The 13,897-nt window shown below is 43.0% G+C and overlaps 1 protein-coding gene across 2 annotated transcripts in view; it reads right to left on the reverse strand.

Annotated features, from left to right (window-relative positions):
* Positions 1-3,803: 3,803 nt before the first annotated feature.
* LOC145459201 (interferon regulatory factor 4-like) overlaps positions 3,804-13,897 on the reverse strand; it is a 39,776-nt gene continuing 29,682 nt past the window's right edge. Inside the window, exons 5-11 of one of the 2 annotated variants that reach the window (XM_080337832.1) lie at positions 9,511-9,704; positions 9,056-9,254; positions 6,792-6,964; positions 6,331-6,477; positions 5,069-5,230; positions 4,892-5,002; positions 3,804-4,241 (exon numbers count right to left, since the gene is read on the reverse strand). In XM_080337832.1, coding sequence (XP_080193958.1) covers positions 4,017-4,241; positions 4,892-5,002; positions 5,069-5,230; positions 6,331-6,477; positions 6,792-6,964; positions 9,056-9,254; positions 9,511-9,704 — 1,211 coding nt within the window. In that variant the 3' untranslated portion in view covers positions 3,804-4,016. The remainder of the gene's footprint in view (positions 4,242-4,891; positions 5,003-5,068; positions 5,231-6,330; positions 6,478-6,791; positions 6,965-9,055; positions 9,255-9,510; positions 9,705-13,897) is intronic. The other variant, XM_080337833.1, reaches the window with a different exon arrangement.

Below are 13,897 nucleotides of genomic sequence, written 5' to 3' on the forward strand. Positions count from 1 at the left end.
TTGAAGCGGAATTTGGTCAGGTAAGAATCCCAATGCTTTACGACTAGATCTCTTTCCCGTAGGCCGTGACTGGTAGGATAGCCACTACCAACAACGACGGCGGCTTCAAAAACTTAGAATCAACCCTTGAACTAATAACTCCCTTTGGTCGAAAAAAACAGAATCTTCTCGCGTACCACCTGGAAGACCTTCGCGTACCATTACCACTTCTGTATACAGTCGATGGGCAATGCTTTGCTAGTGTGACGTCATATTAACAGACAATGTGTCAACTAATTTTTAAATCCGCTAGTGGGCGCTAAAGAGTGTCCGGAATTTGCTTCCCAAAAATATGGTAACCCTATTATAGAGAGAATTTCAAGTTATCGAATTAATAAAAAGAATGGTAATTAAATATTGTCGAATACTTCAAAATCCAAAATGCCGTCGTGGGCCGCACAAAATGGTCTCGAGGGCCGCATGCGGCCCGCGGGCCGCGTGTTTGAGACCTCTGGTGTAGAGAGATGATATTCTTTTTCGCCTGCACCATCGAGATGCTTTGACGACGGACTTGCGATAGAGCCGTGAGGTCATCTAGTCTGTGCGCACCGGTTTATTTTTCTCCTCCATGCTATCCGTGATTGCTGAGCGCCTAGCAGGATAGCTGCGGATACCAATTTTCGAGTCTTTGGTATGACCCGGCCGGGGATCAAACCCACGACCTACCGCTCGAGAAGCCGGATGCATAACCATTACACTATCTCGCTCGGTGAAAATGTGTAAATGCGCATGTGGTGTATACAACCAAACCACTTCTGCCAAACTTCCGTTGAAATATGTGCGCAATGGATTCGGTGAATCAAAATTCCCTTTACTGGGGTAGCTCATGACGAATCTCTTGGCCTTGCCACATTCCGCTGCATACATGGAAATGAAGTATGCTGCACATGGACACCTCCCCATTGTTTGGTTGAAGATGTACGTTAGTGAGCAAGATGTCACACAAAAGATACTTATGTTTGATCGACAGTGTACAATCGAAAGATAATTTTTATGATACCGTACAATTCGAAAGCGACCATATTTGATTTTTTCTTAATCTATGGAATTCGTTTCATTAATTTTCGTTGAATAATCATGCAGTATATCATACATATGTATCGAATTCATGTGTGGAACACTTCATATCTATGGATTTGTACCTTGTTCATCATGATTACTTGGCAACGGCAAATTTTTCCTGCAATTTACTAAACTAGTGTTTTTTCGCCAATCTAGTGTTTTTTCACGACACAATATTGTGTTTTTCCATGAACCTAGAGTGGCAACACTGCCGTTAACTCTTGAAACTCGATCAGCACTTGCAGGAACGCTTCAAACATCATGATCCGAGTGTTATTTGATCGCGTAGATTAAATTCAATCTGTAAACTGCAACTGTAACTGATCTACGGTTATTTGACCATAATCAGACCATGGCTATGAACTCTTCCATTGGCAAGTATTTAGCTGAGAAATCTAATTGGGAAAAACTACAGGGACGAGAGATTTTCTATATTGGGGAAAAGTCGCACACTGTCTGCACTCTAATCGACTTATATTAAAATCCATCAACCTCGCTTGCGTCAGCAGAAGGAATTTTTGTTGAAGCTTAAAATTGGTCACTAGCTGCGCTCTCGGCAGCCTGTATCTTATTTGTTTATTTCTATGAATTCATAACATACGATGTGTATATGCAACATATTTAGATGCAAGTTTTCGAAATGCAGACGATTGCCCCTGAAGAATGTCAGCTCGATAAGCTTCGGGTCTTGATATATTTACGCAATGAATATATTGCTAACATGTATATTAAAATTCCGTATCCCCAAAAGTCTCGTCAATTGCGAATTGCAAATGAGCCAACAGATAGTTGTAATGGAATCGGCTTTCCAATCGAATTTCAAAAGGACCTGGCTTGGATTGTTTGGTTGTACTAAGGTAAGTATCTCTTGAAAGATGACTCTCGAAAGATTTTCCGACCAACAGATAACTACCCTAATACGCTAGGCCGGTACTCCAATCACCGGCATTCTTGCCATGGACGTGGCTTCGGTTTCGAACCCTAACATGACCTGCGTACGCCACTGCAACAGTCACGATTCGGCTACTGATCGGGCCCATGATCGTCAAGATGGGCTACCTGCAACCCATGATCGTCAAGATGGGCTTATCATCACAAATCATACGTGTGAGCTGAGTGCGTGTCGTGACCTTCACCGAATCCCTGGCTCAGATAAACCCCGGGATTCGTCTGAATCTCGGAACCACTGCTCCATGCAGATTGCCACCCCACACACACTCGATTGAGCACAATGGAACATCGCCAATAATTTTATTTCCTCATCGGTCAAACACCCCAACGGTTCACAAAGGTCAAAGTAAAGGAATAGTCCCGCACAAGATTTCGCCATGCCGACAGACTTAAGACTATATAGTATCGCAAAAGTAAAAATTTGGAATATAAACGCATTCGACTCAAAAATCGTAATAAAGATCAAAACAAGCAAAAAGCCGTGTCGTGTCGATAAATTATCGCGACAACGGCTTGAACATGCCTTGTCGCAAAGATACTTGTCCAAACCTTTAAAAACGAACAGAGCAAAGGGGACATATTCCGAATGCCAGTATGTAATGCTGAAATCACGAGATATCCGCATTACAATTAGCACAGTTCCACCAACCACTAACGAGAGGCCTGATTCGATAATGACATCATCAGTGACGAAATCAAACAATCTTATCGAATCAAAAACGCGATCTCACTGACACTCAAACGAATGTAATACATATTGCATTTATAACGTAGTGGTTTGCTGACTCGCGTTTTTATTGGAGGACGTTACGTGACAGAAATTGGAAATCGCAGTCATTAATGAAATCGGCCTATCGTGTAGATGTCCGAAATTGGAATAGCTTTTCGATGATATAACGAACGCAACGGCCAATTCTCTGCCATGAATATCACAATATCGAGATAAAAAGCTGTCAGGCGCACACAAACATAGATACAAACTCACGTAAAAGTATGCAACTCGGAACGGACGGCTTCAAGATACGCAAAACAAGAACCGAACCAGGAACAGTACATCATGCTCAGAGCACGTTACAGGACTCAAAATTAAATAAGTCTTATCAAAGCAAAAAAACACACCAACAGGTCGAATATCGAAGCGAGGCGTCTCGCGGCGCGAAAGTTTCGCGTCGTAAATCTCATAGTTACAAAAGGGCGTTGTGACGTCATATACAATATACAACGCGTCGAAGCGACGCGGGAAGCAGTAAAAAAGTAAGGTTAACTCGCGAAGCGTGGGTTAATAAGACCGGTAAAAGCGGTAGCTGTGAGCTGAGGTACGTTGTCGGCGTACGAATGATGGCGCTATTTATAGGTATACACAAATATGGGGGTTGCGGATTCGCGAGCGCGCCCGGCGATATTCGGATCCCGTAAAATCGAACACAAATATGGGGGTTCCAGATTCGCGAGCGCGCCCGGCGATATTCGGATCCCGTAAAATCGAGAAATCCTCGCCGGACTTGTAATTATGACCGGGCGCAATAGTTCAAGTAATCGGGTCCGAATCGAGACAGAATAGTAATGTATCGAGTAATAATTATAGTTTCGATAGTATTTTCCATTGTGGAAACCTTGAAACCTCGATCGGCCGCATCGGAGCATACGAGAGAGCTACACATACGTTAGCGGAAATGCCATATCTGTGAAGTCGTGAGCAAAACCCACGTCATTGTCACAAAGTGCAGGGAAATAGCCAAGGTCGGAAAAACACCAAATCATGTTCAATGTGATGTAGAGCTGGCATTGTATTCTTTGCGGTCGCATAAAGGTACACATTTGATCTTAACGCATCCTTCACATAACGAGAGATATTTGAAACACCCGGATACTCTATTCGCCCGGCCCTGCTCGTGACTATCGCCGGGCGTTCAGGTATCTTTTGTCGCGATTATGCGTGGAGCCTCTCGCGTGATATCACGCGCTCAGTAGCCCGCGTCCATGTCGACATCCTGGTAGTACTGATCGTCGTTGCGCTTCATGCCGTCCATGTTGACGCCGCCCTCCTGCCGCATCAGGGCGCTAATGAGCTCGTCCACGTATTCTTCCGAGTCGCGGGTGACGCGCTCGGCCAGATGGTCGTCGCTGCTCGGGCCGGAGTTTAGGATACTGTTGTTGATGCTCACCAGGTCGTTGTGGCGCTCGCGGACCTGAGAGAGACAATGCCCAGCTGTTACTAAGCGACGGTAAGATAGGTTGGGTTTGTCAGCGCTAAAACTAGGGTTGCATTTAAACAAATGGTTGTTTTAAACAAAGACCTTTTAAAAAAATTGTGTTTTTTTCAAGTTGTAAAATTATGCAATAATTGTGTAAATACTTTCCAAAAAAAATGCTGTATGAGCCTACGAACAATAACCACCCGATATAGCCGACGCATACGACATGGGAAGGTTGGAACCCTCAAAATAGTCGGTTGAACAGCTATAGCACGTAGATATCTCGTCAAAGGAGCCATATTTACCCTGTATTTTCAATTGTCAATGTCACTCCGCTATGACGTCACAATTACATTTTCGTGACGTCATGGCTATAAAGATAAACATGTTTTAAACAAGGGCCTTGTTTTAAACATCTTCGTTTTACATTGATTTTTGTGTTAAATGCATCCCTTGCTAAAACAAATACTGTGAGGTTTAAAATCTCGCCAATCTAAATTTTCTGTTTTGGACTTACGGCTGTTTTTCGTTTATTACTTTACAATATCCATAAATGAGGTCATCAATGCGTCGAAAATTTTCTCTCCTAATTTTCACTCCGGTTACGCTACTACTATATATTCACGACGAGACTAGACAATTACCTTGGTAAGCATGTAGTGGGCTGCGCGCGGAATGATGACGAGAGAAATGAGGTTCTTATCCAAAGGATTCTTCATCGACCACGTTTGCCCGAACGATATCTTGATCTCGATCTGAACGAAACGGCGTACGCGTTGCTAAAACGACCGAAGCCTATTACGTGGCAATGCCTCGCTTACATCCGGGAGTTTGGCGCTATGGGCGGTCATCTCGCGACACATGTCGGACGCGAACTTTCGGAGTTGGGTGAAAAAATTGCGGTAGTCGAACACCACGGTGGGAGCGCTCCGTTCCAGCTTCTCGGGTTCGTTCTGGTTCGATTCGGGGCTCATGAAAAACACCTGCAAACGCAACGTCGCGAATTCAATACACCTATCTTCCATACGGGCGGATTTCGAATGGCGGCTGTCCCCCAAACTGAGGTAACGCGTACTCGCATATTCTGAGCAGTTAATCTTAGGTGGTCACGATCACAATTGCAAGCTGTATCTTGACGTATGTTGTAGCTGATGGTTCATCTTGCAAACGATCAACCGCACCTCTGAAGGCTTTGCATAATGTATTAATTCACAGCTCAGAAAGCAGGCCTCGAGCTTCACAAAAACGGAGACACGCGCTGTCCGCTGCAGCAACTTGATACTCTACCAAGGCGTTTATATTGTCTCCAGTCAAGGCACGCGCGCTGTACAGATTTTCCTGGTTTCGCGACGCATTAACAAAGCGGTTTCGACTTAGCGCATGCAGGCGATGTAGTACGCCGCCAGTCCCAACGCGCTGAGCGGAACATCACGAATTTTCGTATCAGACACAAATGCGTACGAAGGCAGCGTTGCGTGAATTTCTGTAAATTTATCAAGTATTTACAACCGACTTAGCGACCATAGTTCATAAAAATGAATGCACAACGCACATTGACAGCGACGTGGAAGCCTTCCTTATCCGAACAAGGTAATGGACAAGACATAGAAATTGGATAAAAGATACTCCCTTGTCGAAACCGTTTTGCTCACGCGCTTTGACGGTAATATCAATCAGAATTAGAACTTGACTATAGACGTCACGAAATATCGAACGTAAAATGATCCAGAACTTTACAGCATTACCGAGTAATCTAGGGCAGAACGAAATTATGGATAACTAACCTCCGTAGGTTAGTTATCTATAACGAAATCGAGAGCCAGTGTAATTCGATTCCGCCGCCTATGATATTATAACGTCATAGTAGCAATAATGACACATAAAGCGCAGAAGTGTCTCTCCCATCGACCACGAGGAAAACAACGCCAGAGAATTTTGTACTTCTTGACACTTCTAATAGCAATCATGAACAATGCCACAAATTTTCGAATAGGAATACTTGAATCGTTGCGCCCATCCCTAGTAATAACAAGGCTGCTCAGATTTCGTGAAAATTCATGAAATAAGCTAGCCATACACGCACCCTGCTCTGACACAGGCGTTTGGCGACAATGGTTCCGTTGGCTTGCAGACTGAGCAACAGTCCGCGCTGTACGTTCTTCAGAAGGTGATTCGTTAGGTTCACTTGCTTTTCAAAGGTAGCGAAAGGTTCCACCGCTACAAGTTCGATCTGCAAAACGATAGGTCAGATGAAAAATGCATAGGTCCGAAAAGAGCGAAAATGACGGATGTGACGTCATAAACTACACTGTTACCCTTTTGGGATTACGAAAATACTCGATTGAAGTCATTGTAGTGAAGATGATATGCAATTTCCACAAACTAGTCAACCCTCAAGATTACCGCACCTCGATCAGACATTTCAATCTCGCCTATCGACAAATGCGTCAAATTGACTTGTGACTCGCAGCCTTGTGACTTGGTTCGAACTCTGAACTCTGCTCGCTCCCATTGGCGACTTTAACGCGAGCTCACAACACGCACCTGTTCTAGATCCTGAGGTCCGAATACGTGGCTGGGCAGCTCGTGCGCCACAGTCGCTATATGCTGCAGTCCCGAGTTGCCGTAATGAATCCTGCAGCCGTGTAGGTTGGTAACGTGCTGGTTCATGACCAAAGCGCCGCGGTAGTGCACGAGTACGTCCAATTCGTGTTTGCCTGTCGAGCGATGGAGAAAGGTCAGTGAAGCCGCCACAAATTATGCAATACACCAGTGGTTATCAACCGTCGGTCCACCGAACAGGTCTCAATTTTATCCTCAATTGCAAAATGTAAGCGAAAGTAATGAGTAATAAGTGATGAGAGTAATAAAACAAGATTAATTTAGAAATTTAGAACACTTTCTGACACGATATACAGTTCACGATGTACTTTCGACTTATCCAACGTCACTACGCCGCAAGCGTTCCATCGAATAATGTATTCGCATCGAAATAAACCCGAATATAATCGGTTGACGTATGTGTTTATTTCTAAATGAATATATTATTCAATTGTATATTGAAGTGAAGAACCTCGCAGAGTCGCTGCAAGTGTTGTACAAAACTGTATAAAGGTAGCCTGCAGCAAGTTTAAGAGCAGTACTACGAATACGCGAAATCGATGAATACATCATAAACAAAATTCGACAGTACAATATACCGACATTGAACAGTGTATTAAAATCTATCAAACAGCTAACTCGCATTTCTTTCAACAGAAACTCGACAGTCACAATGGAGTTGGTGGTTTTACCATGATTATGTCTTGCGGAAACTTCACCAGAGCCATTGATATCAGGTGTAATATCAAAAAGGTAGCAGCATATTTCCCGCTAAAATAAAGTTACAACTCTTTGATCCTTGTTGATACATTAGTCGTAATAACAATCTGGGTAGATATGCGGTTTTTGAAAGTCCAGCGGTCCCCAGAACTTGTTTTGAAATTGTACGGGCCCGCTAGCTATCCACTTCAACTGCATTACACGACGGCAATGCAAATAAGATTTTTAAAAAGCGGATGTGTTTGTTTGCACGCTAGAGTAACAGGGATTTCATATCATCAGAGTTCGATACACAGGGCGAGTGCATCGCAATCGTATGAATAGCTATCTGACGTAAGCCACCAGACGGCCGGTCAATAATTATTGTCAATATCTCGACAATCGTAAATGTAACGATAAACTGAGACGACAGACTCTCGCAATATTGCGATGCCTAATTGGCTGAAGATATCAGGGATTATAAATTCCGTTCGCGCCATACTTGGCGTAGAGTGTTTGGTTTTTGATTCGGCCTTGATCAAGATTTCAAAACTACGCGTTGAAATATGAATTATACTAAACGGAATACGGCGACGCGCGCTTAATGTATCGCGGACCGAACTGCGTCATCGTAGAATTAATTTAAACAGTTACAAACCAGCATATCTTATATAATATGTCTTATACGCAGACATGATCAAAGCAGTCAACGTTGCTACTCGGGTAGAAGTTACTTCAAGGGGAAGTACAATACGAAACTTTGAAAGCACTCCAGTCGGTATTTTCAAAACGTAGGTTTGAAGGCGGGGTCGCATACTCTTAGCAGGTAATCGGGGGCGCATGTTTTCAAAATTGAAAGATTATGTTCGTGACTAAAGGCATGACGACTAAAGGCGCTATAGGTAGATGCAAATTGTTACGCTACATACAGAGAAGTTTCCAAAAATATGCATAACAAATTTTGCTCATTTCCAACCAGTGTAAGCGAAGCTGTTGCAGTTGAAAATTTTGGATTCGCGAAAATAGCCAGGACGGTGGGTAATCCCAGAATTATTAAAGATAAACTAAAATAACTTCGCCGCTATGGGTTGAAATTGTGTCAAATTTGTTTTGCAGCGTTTTTGTAGACATGGGGTTGAAAATATAATTTGATTTTTTTTAAATATATATAATAAATTCAAAGTTTTCAAACTCCTGTGCGTGCACTGCACGTCTACCGGTTGAAATCGAGCCAGATTTGGTTTGCAGCGATTTGTTTTAGGCAACCTAACAAATTAATCAGTGAATCCCCGGAATCTGGAAAAAAGTTATTTTTGAACATCCCTAATATACAGTCGCCGTGATAGAGGCGCTATTCCGCCACGTTATTATGATAATTTCTCTCGAGAAAGCACGCAAACATCCCTCAAAATACTTTCTACTATACAAAATGCAAAGTAAAACTTGATAAGTCTGCCTAAAACACTGCAGAGTAGAAATCCAAAATTTAAAACCGCTCCAATCCTTACTCGGCGACTGGTCCGAATGCGACAGCATCTGCGACGGCGGCTGCAGGCTGACCGGTTCCGGAGGCACATGCCCGGATTCGCTACCGACCGGAGACGACACCGGGTTGATCAGGGCCGGGCTCGTGTCGACCGGCAAGCCCCTGTTCTGATGCTGCTGTTGTCTCTGATTCGAGTTGCCGTTGCTCGTGGTACGGTGTAACTGAAATAGGAATGGCGGGTGTTAGAGTCGGGTGATTGCTCCAACACGAGGAGGCCTCTTGGCGTTTTCGGGGTAGGTATGTTGTTTGCAGTCACGCCGTGTATTAGTTTTGAAAAGGAATGAGACTTCTGATAAAATTCGCCAATATTCACGGCTGCCTACAATGATCCAAATAGGGTTGCATTTTAAACAAATGCTGTCATGAATTTCGTTTAAACGGGCCGTAGGTGTTACTTCCCAGTGCGGCTGAGCTTACTTCACTATGATGGTGACCGTGGCCGTGTTGTTCCGGAGGTCTGATGGGTCCGTCCGTGGACGACAGGTGCGGCCTGATGCTGTGGTCTTGAAATTCCAACTCCTGGTCGTCGATGGGCGGCGGCACCACGTTCAGGTGGCCGGAGTCTTTCACGCGCATGCGGCCTGCAAGTAACAAGCGTGGCGTTAACGCACCTGCGTTGATGGTGATTGGTGTATCAAGGACGCTTTTCGTAATATCAAGCGTTACTTGATCGCAATTTGATTTAAAATCAAAACCAGGGATAGGCAAACGATTGATGAGTACAGCAGCAGCCAGCGAATGAAGGAGAGTTCAGCCAGGTTTGTATTTCCGAACTTGCGGTGACAGCACGATTGTGACGTCACCTTGAATCGTGAGAGACCAGCTCTCGATAATTTATTTGGCTGCGACGTTGCGTATCGCCAGAAGCGGTCAGTAACTACTTCTATTTAGAAGTACATCTACGCATCGCCTAGCATACCGACTTAGTGTAGGACATAGGCGACCAAACGTAGATGCTATAACGACACATGATTCATTCGCCGCGTTATAATAGTTACTACGCCATGAGTTCGAGATTAAGCCACGCCAGTACGCTAACGACGCAACAATCATACAACAGAGAGAGAAAAGTTACGAAAAACACGTCAAGGTCGCTAATCCGTCTTACGTTACCAGTAATCACATAACCTGATTCACGCGTAAGACTCCGTAACACACAAAAATAGCTAGCAGCCGGATAAATCACATATTGTTTTTCTCCGTGCTGCGACCCGTATGGATAACCGCAAACGGATGATATCATTCGAGAGAGCAAACACGCCAATCTGTTGATCACACAGTTCTGACGTCACTAACGCGGTCAAATCGTAACCACATCAGTCCCGCATTACGCATCTCACTGTTACGTATCTTCTTGTTACACATATTCGGCGCCCGTTAGCTCTATTCGACGATATCGTTTTCTTGTTCCTTCAACTGATATCACCAATCAAACGAATGGTATACGGCAGGAAATCAGCAAGAAGAGATGTATCTCTCGGTGACATAATTGCGAAGGTATCCGCAAATTGGAATTGTTATTGATTGTGACGAACCGCACGGTATCAACAGGACCAAAATTTCCCTGATTATGATGGGCGGCGTAAGTATTTCAAGTATACAAAGTCAAATACCATCGCGAACTGGATCAGGACAAACAGTATGGAGAATTCGCGAGGTTACAATAATTTATTGACCTGCTCAAACACCGCAGACCAAAGCACTACCACGCTACGGCGGTAGTGATTTCGCACAACTTTGAATTTGGAATTGCCGGGTTTTTCCCGCCTGTTCGAGACCGGGGTATATGAGGAAATCTACGGCCTATCGCAAGCACACTTGGACAGCAATATAATTCTGGTTGTCTGCTTGGAATAATCGGAGCGAATTGCCCGTAATCTGATTGTAATTTAATTTGTGAAATGTTTCTATGATATAATTCTGATTCTAATCTAATTTATGGTTTTCCAGAAAATGCTACAGGGGAACTGCATAGTACTAGCGAGCCAAGCAATCCTAATGCCTACGAGAATGAACTAGAAATTCATTTTCATGTCAGCAAACCTGATTTTTGCTGTATTTATTCCTACTTCTGTATTCAATTCAATTTCCAAGTAGTTGCGAATACAGTTATTAGAATCAAATTTGCAAACATGATAATTTTATATTTCTCCGACTCTGAATGGAACACGAGTGTCGGTTTGAGCCCGTGGGCTATTTTTCGAAATCACATGATTAGCGGCGCAGATAGAAACAGGAAAATCACTTATTAGCATCACTTACTATATTGATAAATAAAATCTATAGCAGTGGTCGGGAACCTATGGCTCGCAAGTCATATATGGGTCTTTTGGGTACAAGATATGGCTCTTTGACATATTCTTAATTTTGTACTTAATTTTATCGATATTGCAGCAACTTGTTGGTAAATTTTCCTAACGGCCAGAATAATTATTCTCGTGACAGCATAAACATATCTTTGAGAGGTCAAGACAGTGGCGTATCCAGGGTTAAGGGCTCGGAACCCTTTACAAAATCCTCAAATTTAAGTTGCTGTAGCACCAGCGACTAATATCCCTCGCGAATTCGATGTACCCGGCATCACGTGCTGCTTAATCGTGGATTGCACCATGCGTTGGTTGATCAAAGATAATATCGGACATGGGGACGCCTATATCACAATCTAGTTTCCAAATACACATGGTCTTCCTGATCCACGCCGAGAAATGAACTGCCTTGTAAGTGACATTCCAATTACAAATCCAAACTATCTAAGAACGCTTCGCCTCCACGTTCTTCATTGATAAGTAGCTTTCTAGTACTGCCGTAAAATTTAGGCGTGTAGTGCAAAGTTTACGTTACCGCCGAATTGAGAAGTCGATCAATATTTAGATTTTCGGGATCAGTGCTACAGTTATATTAGATTAATATGAATTATTATAAATTCTGAGCTATTTACGACGAATTGCGCAATCACAGGAGGATTATTAGCCTATACAAGTTTTTACGGACAAAATATGGCGTCCACGACTAATCCCATGTATAGAGTTCGAATTTTTACTACCATGACGTCACGAATATTCAATCGTGACGCAACAATTGATTGACATGTATGGCTCTTTGAGAGTTAAAATCGAAAATACAAGGCTAACATGAATCTTCAGACGAAAAAGGTTCCCGACTACTGATCTGTACATTTATAAAAAGAAATACGGTAGTCCTAATTTGGCATGTGCATTGTGCTGGCTACTTCAGTATATAAAAATATATCAACACATTATGCCCTATACATTATGCATATATTCAACAATGGTGTTGTTCCATGTTATAAGTTGTATAATGTATACTGTATAGTCATTGTAACTTTTCACACCATTCTCAAGTATGCGTCTGCACGAGTATATCCGTAGATATGAGCATAGGATCTGTACACTGTGTGTGTAGTCACCAGCCAGCACAGCCCTTGTAAAAAATCGGAAGGAAAACGTCTTCCAGAAATCGCCACCACTCACGCGCCGCTCAGTCACCGGCATTGTTGACGATGACTAGCGGGCAACTCGACATGAATCAACGTGCGTAATCGCTGCACAAAAACAAAACTCTTCATTTCCTAATCCAGGGTCTAATAAGGAGGCCGCGCTATTTCCAAAACACGGTCCAGCCTTTCAACAGAAGGCCTGTATTTAATCATAAACCAAGCGTGCAAATGCCGCTTTGACAAATGTGGATTTTGTGTTTGTAGTTAGCTAAAAACATGGCTCTTATACGCAATGGTTGAGATTTAGGGTTTACAACACAGCCAACGTCACAGCATTCCCAAACGCGCGATATATAATGATAGTTGAAGGTCAGTTGATTATAACGGAGCGCAGATCATGGAAAGATATCGACTGTTCGACAAGAAAACCGCAGCGAAACGTGAAGTGAATGGATGGGAGCGGCATTGCCCGGAGCCACAGAATTTCGCGGCATCGGCTACAACGGCCGACCTCGGCTGGCACCGTTGTATTTTGAGGTGATTTTTTCAATTATTATTCAAATCCGTGAATCACCAGCGCTTTAATGGCATAAATGCCGCCCTGCGCGATCAATCGAAACTGGCGATGTTCGCTATTTCGCGCAACCATTAGTTTCTCGATTAAATAAATAATCAATAGTAGTTACGGTGTTCGATACGAATCAAGCTTTAACTGGCTATACTATCTGATGACAGACCATAAATATCCAACAAAAAGAATATGGGTTTGATGTAAAATGACCAAGGGCAGTATGTATTGAAATATCGTAAACACAAAAACAATAACAATATTTTCTTTCGATACGAAAATTCAAACACAAACTGAAAGCAAATCAAAATCTGTTAATCTGGTGATGTTCTATCTTCACATCTCAATTCGGAAGATGCGCATGACAAAAATTCGACGCATTTTCGAATGGTATTGTCCGAGAGCGCAGCTGGTTTTACAAAGCATCGAAAATACAATAGAATTTCCAAGTATTTGAGACCGAATCCATGTTCAGACTATTCTCGTTGGTCTTATCAATGCGACGGAACAGGTACGCATTACGATTTAATCAAACGAAATTACCAAGAGTCAAATTCGCAACAGATAATATGTCTGCCGTGCTAGGAATGCCAGGATATGTGCCGCGAAAAATGCGATTCTGTTTGCCAGTCAGCCATGATTTTACGCGAAGCGAAAGTTATTTTCAACTTTCGAGAGAAAAATCTCCGCAATGCGCGGAAACTCCGCGAGTTTCTGATAACGGGATTATTCGCTCTCTTCTGTACCGAGTACCGAAACATTAGTTTTCTTACTTTTCT

Source organism: Botryllus schlosseri, chromosome 16 (genome assembly GCF_051294905.1).
Source record: "Botryllus schlosseri isolate E-star chromosome 16, Bs_hap1, whole genome shotgun sequence".
NCBI classification, from domain to species: domain Eukaryota; kingdom Metazoa; phylum Chordata; class Ascidiacea; order Stolidobranchia; family Styelidae; genus Botryllus; species Botryllus schlosseri.